This window comes from Arvicanthis niloticus, chromosome 7, assembly GCF_011762505.2.
Source record: "Arvicanthis niloticus isolate mArvNil1 chromosome 7, mArvNil1.pat.X, whole genome shotgun sequence".
In the NCBI taxonomy this organism is placed as follows: domain Eukaryota; kingdom Metazoa; phylum Chordata; class Mammalia; order Rodentia; family Muridae; genus Arvicanthis; species Arvicanthis niloticus.
In genome coordinates this window covers 39,238,740-39,261,079 of record NC_047664.1, presented here as the reverse complement: position 1 = coordinate 39,261,079, position 22,340 = coordinate 39,238,740, and the positions used below count along the sequence as shown (strand labels likewise).

Below are 22,340 nucleotides of genomic sequence, written 5' to 3'. Positions count from 1 at the left end.
GTCTGGTCTCTGATCCCAACCTGAGGCCCTGAACACAGGAACCTCCTGCCGCTCTCTGCTGAGTGCTGTATGTTCCACACAGGGGCTGAATGCACAGCACTGTTGTCCTTTGTGAGACACAGCTGCAGACCTCACTCCTAAAAAGTGGTCTAGAAGTGTGGCCCAGGCTTTGGGCATACACACCTTCACTGCCAGGACTGTGTGCATGCATATGTAACGTGTGTGTGTGCATGTGTATATGTGTGCGTGCATGTGTGTATGTGTGTGTATATATATGTGTGTGTGTGTGTGTGTGTGTGCACATGTATGTGTGGGTGCATGTGTGTATGTGTGTGTGCACACATGTGTATGTGTATATGTGTATATGTGTGTGTTCATGTATGCATATCTGTGTTTATGTGTGTGTATGCATGTGCATGTGTGTATGTGTGTGTTCATGTGTGTGTATCTGTGTGTATGTGTGTGTGCATGTGTGCATATACACTTCCCCTGAGGAAGCAGAGGGCGGAGCTACCAAGCATGGTGCTGGAGCTAGGGAGCCACGAGCAGCACTTGTCCCGTTCCCATGTAGAGCGCCTTAGCTGAGTGGGGGAGAAAGGCTGTGTGTATGGAAGAGAAATCGGAAAGTAGTCCATGCTGCCAGTCACACTAGGAGAAAAAGAACTCCCCAAACAGAAATTCAATCTTTGGACTGTATCTTACTTAATGTAGTCTGGGAAAGGAGGAATAAATCTGCTTATCTTCAAGGCTTCTCTTAGCATATTTTATGGATAAACGGAATGAAGGCTTCTTCTCTAGCTCAGCAGTGTTCCTCTGGACAGGTGGTGGTGGGCCTTGCCTCTCTGACTAGTTTTTCTTTGTTACTGTCTTTCTGAATAGTGGAAAAGAACGAGTTCTGGTCACCAAAGCTATTGACTCTTACATCGAGTCCTCCCATTTGGATGACCTCTAGAACTCAGAACAAACTAGTCGTTATCCGTGTGTATATGCTCACGATGTGCACACCTGTGTGTGGAGTACAGCTGCTCTCTCACACTTCCTAACACTTACCACCTGCAAGACTCCCTAAATGCTCGGAGCCCACTCCGAAGAAGAGCCTGGGTCCACCTCTGAGAGCAGAGAGACTGTTGAGTTAGATGAGGCTCTTTGGGACAACAGCAGCCGGAGCTTGCCCCAGAAATAACCAGGCATGGGTATCACAGGCATCTCTCACTCAGTGACCAGAGGCTTGGGCACCTAGGACTCGAAGAGACACCCCTAGTCAGCCACCCAGGCTCAATCAGATGTGCAGGCCTACTAGAGTTGGTGGGGTTGGTGCCTGAAGTGGCCACACTGCCCCCTTGTGGACACTTTCCTGGAAGGACCCTTGTACCTGTGAAGCCCTCATGTTTGGGAAATGTTACAGCCGTGGATATATGTGCATGGGCTTTGAGGTATGTTGGCACAAGGCCAGTCACCAACCTCACTGGCCACAGGCTCACATATGAGTGAGCCTTTCCCCCTCAGAGGGAGGCCTCTGCTTATTACACAGCTTCCTTTTGGGCTCAACTGGCCCTTGAGGTCACAGGATAGGGCTGAAGTCCCAGCATTCAAAATGAAGCAGGAGAGAATTAGGAAAAGTTACAGATTCCAAATGGACCTGTGTGAGAGTCAGAGAAAGAGGCTTTCCTGGAATCAGACTGATTAATCAATCAGCAGATTAAGCCAGAGTTGGGTCAGTGGCTCCACAGGATCACTGGAAACTCACGGCCCATCGGGACTCAGAATAAGAGTCCCTCTCTGAGACTCTGAGATCTTCAATCTTCTCCCATCCCACACTTGGGTATCCCTGGGAACCCTCCCTTGCCCATTGTATCCCTTTCTTGGGAACCCAATACTAGCCTCCTTCTCATGCTTTACATTGCGATAGGCTGTCACACACATAAAAACAAACACACTTGCTATTTAGCACTGGCTGGTCTCAAATTTATGATCCTCCTGCCTCAGCGTCTTAAATTTTGGGATCCTAAGTCTGTACAGTGGCTCATCCAATCACCCTCTTTAAGGTGGGATCCTCCATTCCCTTTCCTCGCCCCCACATGTTTCCCCCCATCTTTTCCTTATTATAATAGCTACTTTTCTTGTTGATGCAAAATACCTTTAAAAAAACCAAAAAGAACAAAAAAAAAAAAAAAAAAAAAAAAAAAAAAAAAAAAAAAAAAGAAAACAAGCCAACCTAAGGGAGGAAGGGTTTGTTTGGGCTCCTGGTTTGAGGGGACACAGTCACTCAGAAGGAGAAGCTATGGCAGCCAGAGCATGAGGCCACTCCTCAGGAAGCCAAGGGAGACAAACAGTGGCAATCAGCTCACTCCCTCCTTCTCATTCAGTCCGATCCTGGCACATGGAAGGTGCTGCCTCCACTTAGGGTGGGTCTTCTTTCCTTAATTAATCCTCCTCGGAAACCTCTTGGGCATGCCTGCAGGTGTGATCCAGTTAGTGACGGTTATTACCCAACATGCTTGTACAAAGTTTCCCTACCTCTTGGACTGCACATCTGTCTCCATCATTAGAATATTCATCTATGACTCTCTAGGGCCTTGGCCATGTAGCTGAATTTCACATGTATGCTGGCACATGTATGCTGGGAACTTCCTGTGTTAACTTGCAGAATCTTAACCATGTGTCCTTAGAGGTCTGGAACCTCTCATCTACAGTTCTAAAGTCCCCAAAAGCTCAGAAACCCAAAGTGTTTTTCTTAAAGCTGGTACAATAGCTGACTTGAATCTTGTCTTTCTTAACTTGGCTGGCCATTCCCTCTGTATTTCCAGAACTGACTTGTTTTGTGGGGCTTAGAGATGCCCCAGTGGAGTGCTAAATTGTATGTCAATTGTTCTGTTACTATGAGACAAGGGATTTCAAGTGTAGCTGGGGATGATAGCTCTAACTATAATCCCAGAACTCAGGAGGCTGAGGCAGAAGATTACCTTGAGTTTGAGGCTAGCCTGGTTTACAAAATAAGTTCCAGTTTTGTCTACAAAATGAGACCCAGAATGAAAAAGTAAAGAACAAGATCCAAGCATGGTGGCACACTCCTTTAATCTTAGCACTTGGGAGACAGAGGCAGGCGGGGCTCCTTTTGTTCCAGACCAGCCTGATCTACATAGAGAATTCCAAGCTAGCCAGGGCTACAAAGTGAGTTGCTGTCTCAAAACCAAAACAGAAAAGAACAAATAAAAATAAAGAATAAACCAAAAAGCTCTTCAAGGGGGCTGCAGAGATAGCCCAGTGCTGTGCAGGCAGAACCGGAGGGCTGAGAGATAGCCCAGTGCTGTGCAGGCAGACCCTGAGGGCTGAGAGATAGCCCATTGATGTGCAAACAGATAGCCTGAGAATCTGACTTTGGACTCATAGCGCCCATGTGAAACCAAGCATGGCTACACACGTCTATGACTCTAGCATGGGCTTGGGAATGGAGACAGGTGGGCTCTGGAACTTGCTGGCCAATCAATGTAGCAAATCTGTGAGCTCTGGATTTAGTGATGGGCCCTGTCTAAAAAATAAGGTGAAGAGAGACAGTGGGAGACACTCAGCATCAACCTTTGACCTCTACACACATACACCCACATGTGCATGCTATATATACATAAACACATAGCACACACACATGTATAATATATAAATATATACTAATACACATATCATGCACACATGCACACATGTATGTTGCACACACACACACACACACACACACACACACACATTTTAAAAAAGACTCTCAAGTGTTAGGAGCTTGAAACAACATCACGCATTTGTTAGTTTGAAGTTTGTCAGGAGCCTGGAGTATATGGTTACAGAGATCAAGTACTTGCTGTTGTGTGGGGCCTGCCCATATGCACAGATACTGGAAACAGGACTCCTTTTGTTGTTGTTGTTGTTGTTTTTTTGAGACAGGGTTTCTCTGTGCAGCCCTGGCTGTTCTGGAACTCAATCTGTAGACCAGGCTGGCCTCAAACTCACAGAGATCCATCTGCCTGCCTCTGCCTCCCGAGTGCTGGGATTAAAAGCATGTGCCGACACTGCCTTCCAAGAGTACTTCCTTATAGAGGAAGGTTTTCTCAGTAATGTGCACATATGTAAAATCAAAGCTTTTGAACTCCAAACACATGTGGCCCAGAGGCATGTGAATAAGTTTCTTTGTTGTTTGATGTCCATTTTGCAGTTTACAACCAGGCTCAAAAGCACTTGAGTGATCTACCCTAGGCTACACATGGCAATAACAGAGAAGAGTTAAAGCCACCTATCAGCTCTGGGCCAGGGTTCTTCTGTGTGGTACCCACCCTATTTCCCCTTCATCCCACAACTGCCTCAGTCAATCAAGATGCACCCTGCATGACCATGACAATGATTGTGCTGGACAATCATTTAATAAGTGCCTTGTGGAAGTTTGAATAAGAACAGCTCCCATAGGCTCATGTTTGGATACCTGGTCCCAAGCTGGGGACTCATGTAAGGTTTGGAAGGATTTAAAAATACGGCCTTGTTGGAAGACTTGTGTCACTATGGGCAGAAAGATTTTGAGGTTTCAGCATGCTGTCTGTCTCCTTCTTGGGGATCAAGATGTGAGCTCTTAGCTTTAAACATCTGACCCTTAATCCCACTTAAGTGCTTCTATAAGCTGCCTTGGTCCTAGAATTTTGTCACAGCTATAGAAAAGAAACACACACCCATCTCCAGTGCCACAACACGCCTACCACGTAGGGAAGGCAGCAGCTGTGACCCATCTCTTCTGAACAGTTTTGGCTCTGAAGGCTAAGAAGGAGCTGAACTTAAGTGAGCCAGGTCTGTGACTCCCAGTATCCATCCCATAAATTCTTGGTGAGGTCTGGCTTTGCTTATAGTTTGATACCTGCAAATGAGTGTGTTCCTGCAGGCTCAACCAGAGCTTAGCTGTGAGCAGACAGAATATTGAGAACAGGAGACTGAGCAGAAGAGAAACACATCCTAACATAGGGAGGGGACCTCCATGAGATCTTGGGAAGGAGCCTTCGAAAGATCCTCGCGGAGGAGAGACTTTCCAGTGGAAGCTGTGGGAAGGAAAGTGCCAGCGCGCCCTCCTGTCTTCTAGAAGAACAGCTTTTAGAGCTAAGGCCATCCTAAATCAAATTAAGGGGCATGCTGGGTATGGTGGCTGGCTCTGGGGTCCACCATGTACTCTGGATGAGAAGACATCTCTGAGCTCAGTGTCCCTGTATGAAGAAATACATGCCAAGTCCCTGAAGAGGAAGGAACCCAGCCAATAAAACCTGACCATACTCCACGTCTAATGTTTGAAGTCCTTGGATTTATTTGCTTTACTTCAGCTGCTGTACCAGAGGATACCTAACCCCAAACCTTGATCGCAGACGGAGTCAGACTCCAGGAAAATTCCCCAGACGCAGGGAATAGGGTCGTGGTGACAAGCATAGGACTGTGGGCAGACAGCACCTAGAATGGAGCTGGCAAGAGAAAGTGAGATCATAGAGTAGGAGGGGCGGAGTCAGCTGTGGGCGGGGCGGAGTCAGACTCCCGGCAGTGGGCGAGGCGGAGCCAGCTGTGGGCGGGGGCGGAGCCAGACTCCTGGCAATGAACGAGGCGGAGCCAGCTGTGGGTGGAGGCGGATTTGGCTGTGGGAGTGGGCGGGGCGGGAAAAGTTCCGGGAAGGCCGGTTATCACTCCCGCTGCGTGGAGAAGTTGGAGACGCCCAAATCCCCACGGAAGGCCCACAGCCATGTCGTCTGGGGACCCAAGGTCTGGTAGACCGGACGGGGCCCCGCGCGCGGCCGCAGCGCTCTGTGGCCTGTACCACGAGGCCGGCCAGCAACTACAGCGCCTGAAGGATCAGCTGGCCGCGCGTGACGCCCTTATCGCGAGCCTCCGCACCCGCCTCGCGGCACTGGAAGGGCACACGGCGCCGTCACTCGTGGACGCACTTCTGGATCAGGTGGAACGCTTCCGTGAGCAGCTGCGGCGACAGGAGGAAGGCGCTTCGGAGACCCAACTGCGGCAGGTGCGGGGCGGGCGGGAGCTGCTGCCCAGGGCGGCCTGGGGAACTTGTTGGAGAGTATGATGCGGAGTCCAGAGGTGCGCGACGTCTTGAGGGTCGCGAGGATATGAGGCTCGAGGTGCGGGTCTGAAGAGCTTGAGGTCTGGAGCATTGTGGTTTAAGGGGTGCGCTGGGATTTGAAAGGAGCTGGTTATGAGATCCTGAGGCAAGTGGGTCCTTAAGCAGCGCTAGGTACTGAGGTTTCAGGATCTGAAGGGCGCGGGGATCCCTGAGGGATTGGGGTCTGAAGGCGAGAGTCTGGGTGATTAATCCAGGGTACTGAGCAGTTCGAGATTCATTCGTAGGCCCTAGGGATATGCACAGAAGTGAGCAGGAGTCTCTGGGGCACGGGGTTCTGGTAAGCACCAGGGTGGAAGGGGTGTGACCTTTGAGGAGTACCAAGTCCTGACGTCCTGCTGAGGTCATGAGCAGTTCTGAGGGACATGTAATGGAGGTTAATTTGGGATGGACCCCCTGGGTCTCTCGACTTTGAGAGGTGCTGCTGTGGGACACTTGCTCATGAAGTTTTGTGGGAGGGGGGTTTCTGAGGAATGTGAGGGATCTTGGAGTGCAGGGATCTGTGGGGCATAATGTTCTGAGGTAGCCTTGAACACATGGTGTTGGTAGTGAACTTCTCCAATATGTGTTCCAGGTCCCAAAAGGGTGTGTAGCAGTTTTAACCACTGCTTTATTGCTTTGAAGAGACACCATGACCAAGACACTCTTATAAAAGAAAGTATTTAATTGGGGGCCGGTTTACAGTTTAGGAGGGTAAGTCCATTATTATCATGGTGGGGAGCATGGCAGCTTGCAGGCAGGCTTGGTGCTGGGGAAGTAGCTTAGAGCTACATCCTGATCCACAGGCAGAGAGAGACACAGGGCCTGGTGTAGGCTTTTGAAAACTCAAAGCCCCTCCCCAGTGACACAGTTTCTCCAACAAAGCCACATATCCTAATCCTTCCCAAATAGTGCTCCTCCCTGATGATGAAAAATGCAAATATATGAGCCTGTGGGGCATTCTTATTCATGCCACCACTGTGGGGCACCAGGCTTGACGAAGATGGAATTGAGGAGGGGTGGTAGTCAGGGTTCTGTGGGAGCAGGGTTTTGAGGGACAGACACTAGAGGCTCTAAAGGACATGAGCAAGGCATGGGGCCAAGAGGGTCTCAAGGACATCCTGACGGGCATTGCTCTGAGGAATGTGTGAAGGTTCCAGTGTGTTTGTGTTGGCTATGCGGGGGCAGTGCAGATCTTGGTTCTTGTGTTCTGTGTTACGGATGACTTTTGTGGAATGTGGGTTTTTGAATCTCATATGGGGTGCCAGGGACCTTAGAGATGCATAGGGTTCTGAAGGATGGAGCTCTGAGAGAGAAGACCCACGTTTTTTGGTTGGTGGCATTTTAGTATTATATTGGAAGAAGTGACAGGTGCCAGTCTGACAATATGTAAATTCTTATTTGGTCCTCCTTGTCATTTGGTATTATTTGGTTCCTGTGAGATACCATAAGCCTACAAAACTGAAATGAGTAATAATACTTCCTGGTAGCAGTTATTTCTAATCTGACAATCTTATCCCACATTTGGAGGAATGCTGGCATGTTATTCCATTTGGTCCATGGCTATCTTGGTTTTCCCAGGAAAGAAAATAACCCAAAAGGAGAGTATCTGGAAGAAGATAATGTTTGTTTCCAAGATTACCAATGTAGCTATATTTCTTTTTTCTTTTCTTTTTTCCTCCCATACCCAACCCCTCTGTACTAGGGATTAAACCTGGTAGCCATTGGTGTTCAGTGCAGATGTATCTATACCCAGCAACTGGGACTTATTTATAGCTCTCTAGAGGTTCGAGACAGAACTAGTCTCTGGCCCCAGTATTACTGGTCCTATGTCCTCTGGCATACATATTTTGTTCTGGGATTTTAAGAATTATTTGCAATTTTCTTTAGGGAATGTTGTTAACAGTGTGGTAACTAAATATTACAAACCTATTGTGTGGCTCCTCAGTCTGCCAAAACAAATTGACTAACTATATTAGCAGTAGAAATATGTGTCAAAAATTACCCTGTTAAAAAGATTACCCTGGGGGCTGGAGAGATGGCTCAGCGGTTAAGAGCACTGACTGTTCTTCCAGAGGTCCTGAGTTCAATTCCCAGCAACCACATGGTGGCTCACAACCATCTGTTATGGGATATGATGCCCTCTTCTGGGTGTGTCTGAAGACAGCGACAGTGTACTCACATGCATGAAATAAATAAATAAATCTTAAAAAAAAAAAAAAAAAAAAAAAGATTACCCTGTGCCGGGCGGTGGTGGCGCACGACTTTAATCCCAGCACTTGGGAGGCAGAGGCAGGCGGATTTCTGAGTTCGAGGCCAGCCTGGTCTACAGAGTGAGTTCCAGGACAGCCAGGGCTACACAGAGAAACCCTGTCTCGAAAAACCAAAAAAAAAGAAATTACCCTGTTTATTTTAATTTCAGCATTGCTTTTTTCTATGGTGTAGCTTCCTTGGTTATGTGATTTGCAGAGGTATGCACAGGATAAGGCTAATGTAAATAGTATAATTTATTAGTTATTAATGTAATACATTCTATGCCTACATACTAATAACTGTCTTAGTTACTTTTCTATGGCTGTGAAGAGATCCTACGACCCAGGCAAGTTACAAATGAAGTATTCAATTGGGGGCTTGTTTACAGTTTCAGAAGGTGAGCCCATAACCTGGGGGCAGAAGGGCAGCATGCAGGTATTGTGCTGAGCAATAGCTGAGGCCTTACTTCTGATCCACAGGAGGCAGAGAAAGAGATGGGGCTTGGTGAAGGGGATAAAGGCCCCCCCCCAACCCCCAGTGATTGGCACACCTTTGCCAACGAGGCCACACCTCCCATTCCTTCACAAACAGTTCCACCAACTGGGAACTAAACATTCAAATACATGAGCCCATGGAAGCCATTCTCATTTAAAACACCATGATAACTAATGTAATACATTCCATGATGACCGATATGTGTAAGCACAATTTTGGCAAATTATGTGCTTGTCAACTCGATGCAAATACAGAATGACTTTTACAAAAATTATTATCTTTTTCTTACCTCTTATTGTCATTAAATTCTACTAGCAAATGAAACATTGTTATGTTTTAAATCCTTTGTTTTTCATCTGTAACAAAAGGAAAAGAACTGCAACTGGTTTTAATTTTGAAATCAAACACTATGGGGGCTAGAAAGATGGCTCTCTTGGTGTGGTGATACACACTTCTCATCCCAGCATTTGGGAGACAGAGGCAGGCAGATCTCTGAGTCTGAAGATAACCAGGGCTACCCAGAGAAACCCTGTCTCAGAAAAAAACAAACAAACAAACAAACAAACAAAAAAAAAACCAAAAAACAAAAAACAAACCAGCCAACCAACCAAACAGTGCATACTGCCCTTGTAGGGGACCCAAGGTTGGTTCACAGCCTCAAGGGACTCACAAATGCCTGTGACTCCAGCCCCAAAGGATCTAGCATCTTCTTCTGGCCTCTGTAATAACCAGCATGAATTAAGTGCTTACTAACATACAGACAGCTAAAATGAGAAATCGGCACCAGACGTAGTGCTGCAAGCCGTCCATAGTGGCACATGCCTTTACTCCAATCACTAGGAGGCTGAGGCAGGTCTGTGAGTTTGAGGTCAGTCTGGTTACATAGTGAGTTCTAGCCAGAGCTACATATCGAGACCCTGTTTCAAAAACCAAAATAAATAAAATCTAAAAGAATAAAAGAAATAGGGTTGGCAAGATGATCCAACACGTGAAGGCAGTTGTCATCAAGCCTGATGATGTAAGCTTGATCCCCAGAACTCATGTGGTAGAAGGAGAGAACAGAGTCCTGCACAGTGACCTCTACATGCATGCTAAGGCTTGCAGGCTTGTGTGTGTGTGTGTGTCACTCACAAGTGAATGACAAGGGGCAAGAGACTACCGGTGTTCAAAGCTGCACAGAGTTCGGCATATCTCACAGCATACAGTTCCTATAATAGTTGCCTTGGGTTTTTATCTAGAAGAAACTCAGTGGAAAAGCAGGGCAGTGCACATTGTGCCTATAGTCTCAGCCACTCAGGAGGCTGAGGCAGGAGGATCACAATTTTGAGGTTAGCTTGTACTACATAGTCAGACTTTGTCTTTAAAAAAAGTTAAAATAAATACAAACTTAAAAAAAATCCAATGGAGGTCAAAGCCAGAATAAACTCTTCAAAGGGGAGTTACTGCAAAGGTCTCTTCATAAAATGCTAACATCAAAGAAAAACATACAGCTGTGTAAACTGTGTAGCAGCTCAGACACAATGAAAAAGGAATGTCTTTCCTTGTGATATGTGGGATTTCTCCTCTTATTTCAAGACTTGTTTTTCCTGGGCCCCTTTTCATTACATGATAACAGAAAACTTTTTGAAGACTCCAGACTTCAAACATAATTCATATGTAAAATCTGCATCTTGAATGGTTCAAATGTGCCAGTGGGATATATTTGATCATAAGCAACTATGTAGTTGTTTCAGATTCTAAGCTAAGAAGATTATTGGTTCTGAGCTAGTGTAGTGGCACACACATTTAACCCCAACACTTGGTATGCTGAGGCAGAGAGAACTGAATGTGAGGCCAGCCTGAGCTATATAACAAGACAATCTCAAACACACACACACACACACACACACACACACACAGAGAGAGAGAGAGAGAGAGAGAGAGAGAGAGTCACACACAAAGAAGAAAGATATTAATGACTTTTTGTGGATACAAAACTGACAGAGGAGATTAAACTAAAACTTAAGGCATGTGCTGGAGGTGATTTGAAGGGGTTGGGGGAGCAGAGGATGTTTCTGGTGGTACAAGTCAAGGGCCCACACCTGGTAATGGCATTTTGAGGATCCCAAGTTGGCCAAGGGAATGTACATTATAAGGATTGTGTAATTAAATATTATAACTTTTTCTTTAAAGGGTTTATTTTGTTTATGTGTGAATGTCTGCTTGCATGAATGTAGACCATATGCTTGCCTGGTACCCATGGAAGGGATCAGATTCCCTAGAACTGGAGTTACAGGTGGTTGTGAGCTATCTGATGTAATGCTGGGAACTGAACCTAGATCCACGGCAAGAGCAGCAAGTGCTCTTAACCACAGAGCCATCTCTCTAGCTTGACATATTATTACTTTTAAGCTATGTATGTATGTGTTTGCCTGTGTGTGATGTGAAAGTCAGTGCTGGTAAAGTCCAGAATAAGGTTCACCATTGGAACCCACTGGAGCTGCGGTTACAGTGGTCGTGAGGCACAGGATGTGGATGCCGGGAACTGAACTCCATTCTGTCAGAGCAGTGTGCACTCTCAACCGGCACGCCAGCTCTCTAGCCCCTGTCATTTTTAATTCTTAAGGGGCATTTTAATGATTCAGTAGCTCATGAAAGTGAGTGTCTTTTTGCCTACACATTGCTCACTTTTGTGAGGGGCATGTTTCAGTCACGGATTGGGGAAGAACAGAGAGGTTTATCACCTTGGTCACCACCACAGGCCCCTTTGTTTACTGAAATAACAAGGCAGATTTAAAACAAGCGCAGTAGCTGGAAATTAAAGTGTACAGCTTTTATCCCAGCACTAGAAAGGCAGAGGCAGGTGGGTTTCTGTGAAAGTTGTCCCCTGATTTCTATATGTGCACTACACCATGAATACATACACACATCATACACACATACATGTACAATAATACAATTATAAAGAGAGAACTAATTGAAGCTTGTCTTTATAGTGTGGTGGGTGTTTCATTTATCACGGTGACAAGGGATGCAAGATGGAGGCTGTCTGTCCCTGGCTTTTGTGACTTTGCTTCTTCATTTGCAGAGTGGATTGGCTAAGGCTATTTCATTCCATCGTGTACTGATTATGCTTGAGGATTCTCTGGAAATAGGAAAGCACACATTTAAGACCAGGTCGTTAAAAATGGTCATCTGGGCCAGGCCGATGGTATGTGCAGTACTCCTGTCCATTAGGAGGCTAAGCTCGAGCTCAGCAATTCAAGCCAGTCTGGGTGACCTAGAGAGAGGTTTGGTTTTCTTAAATTTTATTTATATGCATTAGTGCTTTGTCTACATGAATGTCTGGGAACCACATGCATGTCTGATTTCTGTAGAGGCAAGAGGAGGATATCAGATGCCCTGGAATTGGAGTTACAGACCATGTCGAGTGGCCATGTGGGTGGTGGGAATTGAATTATGTCTCAGACCCAGAAAAAGTCTTCCCCGGCCCCTACACAGTGTTTCTCTGTATAGCTCTGGAACTCCCTCTTTAGACCAGGGAGGCCTCAAACTCAGAGATCCACCTGCCTCTGTCTCCCAAGTGCAGGATCAAAGGTGTAGGCCACCACCACCATCAGACTCTTCAGAAAAAGTCTTAAACAAAACAAAGTAAAACAAAATGACCCATGGTCCTAGCACATTGGAAGCCTGACTCAGGAAGAACTGCCATGAGTTTGAGGTTCAACTGAGCTACAGAGATTTGTGTTGTGTCAAAAAAAATCAAAATAATATAATTGTTTTAGGCTGGCCTGTAATTCATTAGGTAGAGAAGGCTGACTTCTCTACCTAATGAAACTCTTGGCAGTCCTCCTGCCTCAGCTTCCCAAGTGCTAGGATTACAGGCATGGACCACCACATGCTGCATTTTTTTTAAAAGTAGTAATTAGGATTTCAGGCTATATTAGTCTTCAAACAAAGTACCACAAATGATGAACTTAAAGCAACAGAAATTTAATTTTCACTGTCTAGAGGTTAGAAGCACCAGATCCAGGGGTCACTGTCCTTTTTTTTTTTTTAACCCCTCCCAGCCTTTAGTAGTGGCTGCTGGTCCTTAGTGTTCTCTGTCTTCACTTGGCCTTCTCTTCTAAGCACATCTATCTGAAATTTCTTCGTAGATGGACATCAGCAGTTAGATTAGGGATAGTCCTAACTCAGTGTGACCTCACTTGAACTATTGATATCTATTTTTATTAAGTAACTAATTTTTTCTGGTTTTTTGAGACATGGTTTCTCAATGTAGCCCTGGCTGACCTTGAAGTCACTCTGTAGACCCGGCTTGCCTGGCCTTAAACTCAGAGATCCATCTGTTTCTGCCTCCCACTAATTAATTTTTTTTGAGACAGGATCTCACTTTGTAGCCCTAGTTGGTTGGAACTTGTTTTGTGTAGACTAGGCTGGCCTTAGACTCAAAGAGAACTACCTGACTCTGCCTCCTAACAGTTGGGATTAAAGGTATGCACCATTACACCTGTCTGAGACTAAATTTTGAATGACATTTGAAAATATAAGATGAAAAACCCCAACGTTATCTCTAAAACCTGCCTTCAGAGTGAGTATTATCTAATGATATGTTATCCTTGCCAGAGTTTCTTACGTTTTTATCACATTTTTTTTTTTCTCGTGTAGCCCAGACTGGCCTCAAAGTTGTTATAGAATTGGGCATTCCTTGTCCTAGCATGCCTGGAGTTGAACCTCAAACTCATGGCAGTTCTTCCTGAGTCAGGCTTCCAATGTGCTAGGACCATGGGTCATTTTGTTTTACTTTGTTTTGTTTAAGACTTTTTCTGAAGAGTCTGATGGTGGTGGTGGCCTACACCTTTTATCCTGCACTTGGGAGACAGAGGCAGGTGGATCTCTTTTGACATTGCTTCAGTGCTTTAATTTTCACAACTATTGAACCTGCCTGTCTCCCTTTACTTTTTTAGATAGGGTCTCCCTGGCTGGCTTCAAATTCTTGATCCTCCTGTCTCGGCCTTCCCACTGCTCGGATTATAGACATGCTGTTACCACACTCATTGAAACTGTACTTTTAAATTGTTTTCTGCTTAGGAAGTTGAAAGACTTACTGAGCGTCTAGAAGAAAAAGAGAGGGAGGTGCAGCAGCTCATGAGCCAGCCTCAGCATGAGCAAGAGAAGGAGGTCATCTTGCTTCGGAGAAGCGTGGCAGAGAAGGAGAAAGCCAGGGCCACCAGTGACGTTCTGTGCCGCTCCTTGGCTGATGAGACCCACCAACTGCGCAGGACATTGGCTGCCACTGCCCACATGTGTCAACATCTGGCCAAATGTCTGGATGAACGACAAAGTGCACAGGCAGATGCTGGAGAGAAAAGCCCTGCTGAGGTAGGCTGTGTGACTAGATCAAGTGAAGACTCTGGTGTGACAAGAGTCATTGTCTGTTATTCTCTAGGACTCCTGGGCAATCACTGAGGTCTGGGGAGGAGAATAAGCTTGTTTAGCAAGAGAGATCTGGTAGAATATGTGACCGGTAGCCTGCCTCCCCCACTCCTAGTATTGTCTGTAGCTGATCCTGCATGGCATCAGGAGAAGGTACTTTGGTTTTCTCTGCACTGAGGAGAGGAAGGAAGAGCTTGGAATAGAGGGGCTGCCCCCAGGAAGTATTGTCACATGTGTATTTGACAAAGAAACTGAGGCAGATCTGGGTGACAACTGCAGAGGAGGACAACTGCCTCCATATGCCACATATGTGGCATGAGTGCCAGCCTTTTGCAGGCTCCATACATCTCAATGGTAAGAGCTGATCTAGCCACATGTCTCATGAAGAGCCAGAACTTCTGTTGCTAGCAACATGGCCTGCTATAAGCTAGACTGCCGTATAGCCACCCTCAGGGCTTCTTCATTATCACATGATAACACAGAACATTTCATGCCTCAAAGCTGTGTAGTCACTGTGTGAGGTGGACAGCAGATGGTGACAAAAGGGCCAGAAGCCAGAAGGGACAGGTTGAAGTAGGGACCTAGGAAGAGCCCTCTATGGCTCCAGACCAGGATAGTTTGGGTTATAGCTCTGGGTAAGTTTGATGGAGAGGATCATGATTAAGGTTTCAGCATTGGGCATCCATAAGGTAGTTTTGGTGAGAGATGCATCTCACAAACCAGAGGGCACCTGGTCAGGAGGAGCACATGACTGGTGGGACCAGGACTCAATATAGGCCAGGAACTGGACATGGTACCTTATTTCCTGCTGACAAATGGTGCTGATCTGTGTGGAGCTGACAGGGAAACAGGCACATATGGCACACATTGCCTCAGTTACCAGTGGGTATAGTTGTAGCTTTTGTGTTACTATGACTACCAAAGAACAACTTCAGGGAGAGTTTCAGGCTATCATGGTGGGAATGGCATTGCCAAAGTCGTGGCAATGGGAACCTGTGACAGAGAGTCCTCACATCATGGCAGACAGGAAGGAGGTTGGAGAGACAGAGACAGACAGACAGAGAGACAATGAGGCACTGGGACTAGGGGTCAGGTATCTTCAAAGGCCTGCCCTTAGTGACTTACTTCTGACTGCTATGCTATATCTCCTGAAGTTTCTATAGCCTCTACAAATAGCACCATCAGCTGGGGTCAAGCTTTCAAACCATGAGCCTGTGGGGGACATTTCTGATTCAAATCATAACAGTACCAGGCTGAGTCTACATGTTATGTACACCTCCTCTCAGCCCCACCCCAGGGCCTCTAGATCACAACCTTTCTAGGCAGTCCTCTAAGACTGTAGCAGTGTTCATGAGACTCAGAGTGTTCTGAGCAAAGGGATACACAGCTACCAGCAGCTTCTCCAAAGTGTAGAGAAACTTGGTCAACAACCATCCATCTCAGATTTCACAAAAAGATCACCCTAGAAGGAACACAGTCATATATGTTTCTGTATAGGAGATGCTCTTGTCCAAGTTTGTGTACTGTAACATTCCCCTTGAAGATGTCAGAGCAGCCTCAGTAGGCTGGTGTGTGGGTGCTGGCTTATGGCACACAGGCACATCATGACTCTTAAGTCAGTATCATTTCTCAGCCTTGGACTTGGCTGAGTCATCTGGGGCTTCTCAGCAGTCTAGGTTAGGACCATGTACTTCCTATCACTCAAGGGGATTTCTTAAAACTAGTGTCTGTGATTTACAGTCCCTCTGTACTGTTGAATGCCTGGGATATAAAGTATACTCCAGAACAGTTTTATGATGCTTTACAGTTGGGTCAGCCAACTGCTATTCAGGGTTAGTTTGGAGTGGCTTCTGGGATTGAATGCCCTGGTTCTGACCCTGTGTGAAGCACAAGTTAGGCTGCCTCATCCAGGTAAGTTCTCTTGTCTACAGGCAGGATTTCTGTCTTGGTGATTCTGCGGGGGTAAGATGGATCTGTGGCCAGGCCTATACTAAGGACCTGGAAAGCCTCCTGGAGATGCTGGATATGTCTCTGTTACAGAGTGAAACTATGTTCCTGTCTTCCCTATTGCCTGTGATGATAAATAAGTTCTGGCGCTGTGAAGGTTTCATTACAGCTGGTGTTCTTATCCTGTAGACTTGATGACAATCGAATATTTAGTCTAGATTTTAGTCCATATTTAAAATACAGACATCTCATGTTGGTAGGTAAGAAGGAACAAGGACAGTGTCAAGAGTGGTACACCTAGAGACCCTCTGCCAAGGCTGTGTCCTGGCCTCAGGTAGGAGTGGGTCGAGGAGGAGCTGGATTTGCAAAGTTTATTTGTTTGTTTGGTATCTGTTTTGCTTCTTCACCAAGTGAACAGTCACTACCTCCTACCGTGCAGCTGCAGTGCTGGTCTGTGACCTCAGCCTCTGGCTCCAGCTTCCTCTCCATTTCTGTATGTTTATACACATACAGTGACATGGCTTCTCCTTGTCTTTTCCTTATGTAGCTAGAGCATACAAGCAGGGATGCTTCTGGCCAGTGTGTTATTAAGAAGTTACAGGAAGAAAATCGACTGTTAAAACAGAAGGTGACTCATGTGAGTATCCAGCATCTCACTGAAGAGGAACATTAACCCTGACAAATGGCAAATACGGGTTTTTTTTTTTTTTTTTTTTGAATGCTGGTGCCTAGAGGTGATTTCTGTTCCCTGGCTGCTTTAACTTGATACACACAGTCTCCAGAGACCTGACCATTCTGCCACAGAGGATATAGTAAAACCAGGAACTCTCTGTCCTCCTAGAATTAACTGGTCAATAAAGGAAGTACAAGAATTACCACCAGGAAGTAGTTTTGAGTGTGTGTGCTGTATCTGTATGTTTGTACTTGCATGTGGAGGCTAAAAAGTGACATCAGGCAATTGTTCTTCACCTTATTTTGCTAGAGCGTATAGATTTGGCTAGGCTGGCTGGCCAATGAGCTCCAGGAATTTGACTGCCTCCCTATGGCCAGTACTGGTATTACTGACATTAGTGTCATACCCAGCTTTTACAGGTCTTCAGGCTTGCTGAGCAAGTACTTGACTAGCTGAGCCACTGCTTCCAAAAGTGGTTTTAGGGGTTTTTACTCCTCTGGGAAGCAGTTTTTTTTTTTTTTTTTGGTTTTTCGAGACAGGGTTTCTCTGTATAGCCCGGGCTGTCCTGGAACTCACTCTGTAGACCAGGCTGGCCTCGAACTCAGAAATCCGCCTGCCTCTGCCTCCCAAGTGCTGGGATTAAAGGCGTGCGCCACCACCGCCCGGCCTGGGAAGCAGTTTTTAAGGCAGGAAAGTTGCAGTGAGTTTACATCTGTTTAGATTATTATTATGGCCAAGTGCTGGGGGCAGAGGCAGGTGGATCTCTAAGTTCGAGGCCAGCCTGGTCTACATAGAGTTCCAGGACAGCCAGGGCTACATGGAGAAACCTTATCTGGAAAAACCCAACCAAATCAAACAACAGCAACAAAAGACCATTCATATGGATCTTCCTATAATGTATCAGGCTCCCTGGTAGGCTTAGAACTCTCTCTATACAAAAGAAGGGGAAAGGAAGGTAGTTTTTCCTTAGGAAAACCTTACTTGGTAAATTATTGCTGATAACCACAGATCCATGTTGGCTTGATGAAGTCTCTTTTGGTTCTGTCTTTTCAGGTAGAAGACCTCAATGCTAAGTGGCAGCGATATGATGCAAGCAGGGATGAATATGTGAAGGGGCTACATGCACAGCTAAAGAGGCGGCAGGTCCCTCTTGAGCCTGAGCTGATGAAGAAGGAGATTGCCCGGCTTAACAGACAGTTGGAAGAGAAAATAAATGACTGTGCAGAAGCAAAACAGGAGCTGACAGCTGTGAAGATGGCCAGGGACACTGCGCTGGAGCGAGTGCAGATGCTAGAACAGCAGGTGTCCTCAGGCTCTGAGCAGTACTGACAGGGATGTTTGCCTGTTCATACACCACAGGCAGTGGCTGTAGTCTTGGGACAGCCTAGGCTAAATATTTGGTGGAACTGGTGGGATACAGCCATAGAGTAGTGGGAGAGGGCAGGTAAGGATTTTCTTCTTCCTTGAATAGAAATGAATATTCTGTCTGTTCTCAGATTCTTGCTTACAAGGATGACTTCAAATCAGAAAGGGCAGATCGGGAAAGAGCTCATAGTAGGATTCAAGAACTGGAGGAGAAGGTCATGTCCTTGATGTACCAAGTGTCCCAGAGACAGGTAAGAGTACAAGACAATTTCTCCCTTTAGATGTATTTTCTTTGTTTTTTTTTATTGTGAATTTTGAACAAAAATGTATTCGCTGGCAATACTGTTGGTGACATGCCATTCCCAGCTCTGGGCAAAGCAACTTCTCCTGGGCCTAGGGTGTGGCCATAGAAAACCTCTTTGTGGTACTGTATTGAACTGTGGAGGTAAGCTTTGTGGCCTGGGTTGGTAAAGGCTAGCTGCCCTCAGGGCCTTTTCTGACTCCCTGCTCATAGTTTCCATGCAACAAAAGCATATCCCAGGCCTCAGGTGCTTTACTGACAGTTCTGTAAGTGTCTGGGTGAGGCAGAGACCCTAGTTACTATTTTGCAGAGGTAGGACACAGGCCCTGAGCACTAAATGAGGTCCTTTAGGATACCCAGAGGGCCTGTTGCCTCCTCTGGTTTTAGTGCTGGTGTATGTTATAAGTTGAAGTCTCTCAGGCATGGAAAACTGGACATACATGCCTTTTACCTCTCCTACCTGGATAGACTCCTGCTCTGCAAATTCCCAGGAAAGGTTTATTATTTTAGCCACTTAGTATCCATACCTCTTCTGTCCTATAATAAACCCCAGGCCCCCTTCAGAGAACTTACTGTCCTAGCAGCTTGGATAATAAAGGTCCCTCTGAAAATCAATAGGCTGAGAAGGCAGGACTGGTTTTGAAATGGTCTTTCCCAATTAAGATGTGAGAAGAACCAGAGATATATGAAGGCCGCCCATACTGTTCTGTTCTGAGCAGTTGCTGGACTTCATCAGCTTCTGTTTCCCTTCATCTACACCGGGGACACAGGGGTGTCCTGGTAGATACTTTTGTTCATCAACCTTAAGCTTAATTCACATCAAGGGCTGGACACAAGCATCAGTTCTAATGAATGGAGGACTTTGGTGGAAACCGATGGCCCTCCCAAGGTCCACAGGACAAGAGGATGGTGCCAGAGGGCTTTAGCAGTAACAGAGGACCCTTCCCAGAGCCTTTGTTTAGCTCCAGCAGCCCCTTTGACATTATATAACAGAGTGTGGATGTTTTCCCATCTTGTTTTAGATCAGGCTTGTTCAGGGTGGTGTGGCCATAGAGGAGGCTATTCCCCTAAGCCCCAGGACTATAGGCATAGGACAGAATTTTCTAGCATGCAACATGGGCAGGAATGGGGATATCCTAACATGACTGTATGGGATTGCTGGGCTTTTGGCCTTGCTTGTAGGGCTTTTTGCTGGCTTCTGTGCTTTAGATTGCAAGGTCACTAATAGTATGGTCAAATATGACCTCTCAGGCAGTCTTTTATTGATGTGCCAGAGGAGTGATCTTACCTGTTCTAGGCCTGTCAACCTAGGTCCTCCGAGGGATTCCTGATCAGCCCCAAAGGCTAGATTTCTGGTGGGGACCAGGGCCTTTGAATTAGTAATGCCCTCTGAAGCACCTGTCTTTGCTCTACCCAAGGAGAACAACCATATGACAGTGGTGCTGAAGTAGGAGTGATGACATTGTCCCTCTGAGAAAAATTCAAATTCAGATGTGAAGTAATAGCACCAAGAGCAGGTGCTGGAATAAGGCTCCCATACTCCTATACACATAGCAATGGGCACCACTGCTCAAGGTGCTTTTGTTTAGTGCACATGTGCCAGGAGTGCACTCATGGCTGCCACTGTAGGTCTCAGAGGCTATCTAGCACCTCAGATCACATTGAGGTACAGTGGGACTTAGTTTGTCTATTCCCTGGTTAATGCCCAGCTGCCTACACCACCCCAGCTTTGTATACTCAGTCTGGTATTAGTGGGGCATGGCATCAGGGTCACTTCCTTGACTGAATATCCTAAGGCTGAGGGCTCCAATCAGGCCTCCCACTTCTGTTCTTTCATGATGTGACCAAGTACCCATAGGACTTGTCAGTTCACGCAGTACTTTCATCTAGACAGCAAGAAGCATTAGGATCTGAGGAATGCGGTCTTCCAATTTAAGCCTTTAGAAACTCCAGAGAGCCAAATAAAATACCTTGATTCAAGAAGTTACCTCCACACTCCTTGAAGAAACTCTTGTGGTATGTGGGCTGAGAGCTGATGCTTGATGGAAGGGAGGCATTTTGGTACAGAAAGCAGCAAGGTAGTGAGATTTAAGGTCTATTCTAAGATGTCTCTAGTTGTTAAAACATAGGGCCAGACTCTGTTGACCCCTAGCACAGCCCATGTAAACTAACCTTTGCCTTCTCTGCAGGACTCCCAGGAGCCAGGACCCTGTCGGATTCATACAGGGAACAAAACTGCCAAGTACTTAGAGATGGATGCACTGGAGCATGTGGCACCTGGTGGCTATAGACCTGAGTCTAGGTCCCAACAGATGGAACCTTCTGCAGAGGGTGGGCATGTCTGCACAGCCCAGAGAGGTCAGGGTGACCTTCAGTGCCCTCATTGCCTTCGGTGCTTCAGTGATGAGCAAGGCGAGGCATTCCTCAGGCACCTGTCTGAGTGCTGCCAATGAGCCAGAGCCACCATACCCGTGTGACCTGTGACCAGCATAGCTAGCTGCTCTAAGGGATTGGGAGGGTGTCCTCAGACTCAATCTTCAACTCAGTGTGTTGCATTCTCCTGGGATCTAGGGCCCAAATGGGCAGGGTCCCTGGCAGGTCATTTTGTTTTAATTTGGCCACGGAGCATATTGGGTTAGAGGGAACTACTGACAGAGCAGGAGAAAGAGATGGGGTCAGTGGCATCAATTTTGTCTCTCACATTTTAAAGCTGCAAGCTATCTGTTGGAGTAGTCTGAAGCCTGCTTGCACCTAGAATTGTGCTACCTGCTGGAAGGGGAAGTTGCTGTGGGAGCAGTGGGTCCTCTTTCCAGAGTGGTAACCATCCTGTTGAGTAGTGAGGTATTTCATTCCCTGACTGGTCTGTGCTGCATTATAGGTATACACTAGAACCTTCCCAAACACAGCAGAGCCACACAGCTGCATCTAGTACCATCACCTTGCAAAAACACTTGTATTCCCAAAAGGGAAAGCACCTTTATTTCCTAATCATTTATTCTTATAATAAATGGATTTACTACTGTGTTGCTCAGAGCGTTGGGCTGGGATGTGTGCAGGAGCAATGGGTGTTTTCTGGTTACTAAGGAGAGACCAGATGTTAAGGAGAAACAGTCCCGCTGTCTTGCCTCAATTCAGAAGTGTCAAGGAGAGCAAAGGAGTTAAGTCTCTTCACCAAGATCACAAGATTAAATGGCAGAGCTCAGATTAGTGTCCAGGTATGGAGTAGAGCTAGTTCAAGGATATAGAGGTCAGGGTGACCTTCAGTGCCCTCATTGCCTGCAGTGCTTCAGTGATAAGCAAGGGGAGGCATTCCTCAGGCACCTGAGCTGCCAATGAGCCAGAGCCACCATACCTGTGTGACCTGTGACCAGCATAGCTAGCTGGAGCAGGTATTGGATTGGAGCAGGTAGCAGAGGTGTAAGGATGCTCAAGGAGCCCCACTGATACCACCTAGATTTCCAGATGCTAAATAGCCACAGAATTGGTTTTGCTTTAGAATGCTATTTCCTTGCCATCTTCCCATTTCCTCCCTTGTGAAATGGGAATGGTTACTGTGTTATATATTGGAAGTATATAACCTATCCTTTGATTTATAGGGGTTCATAGATTACCTTGGGTCTTAGAAGAGACCTGGGACTTTGAAACAGTGTTGGGACTGTTAAAGACTAAGAGGAAACTAGTCATAAACCAGGGTAAAACTCATTAGTGCTTTGAAACTTCCAGCAGCTTCAGCAGAAGCTTCAAATTCAGGGTGAATTTGGTATCAAATTCAG

The 22,340-nt window shown here is 46.2% G+C and overlaps 1 protein-coding gene across 2 annotated transcripts; it reads left to right on the top strand.

The window, feature by feature from the left end:
- The first annotated feature begins 5,540 nt into the window (after window positions 1-5,540).
- Tnip2 (TNFAIP3 interacting protein 2) lies at window positions 5,541-21,591 on the top strand. 2 transcript variants are annotated; one of them, XM_034508983.2, is made up of 6 exons: window positions 5,555-6,025; window positions 13,937-14,227; window positions 16,776-16,865; window positions 17,955-18,203; window positions 18,398-18,517; window positions 20,757-21,591. In XM_034508983.2, the coding sequence occupies exons 1-6, from the start codon at window positions 5,747-5,749 to the stop codon at window positions 21,018-21,020; spliced, it is 1,293 nt and encodes a 430-aa protein (XP_034364874.1). In that variant the 5' UTR covers window positions 5,555-5,746; the 3' UTR covers window positions 21,021-21,591. The 2 variants fall into 2 exon arrangements, with proteins under 2 accessions (XP_076794434.1, XP_034364874.1); XM_076938319.1 differs by lacking the exon at window positions 16,776-16,865 and having other exon boundaries at window positions 5,541-6,025.
- The last annotated feature ends 749 nt before the right edge of the window (window positions 21,592-22,340 follow it).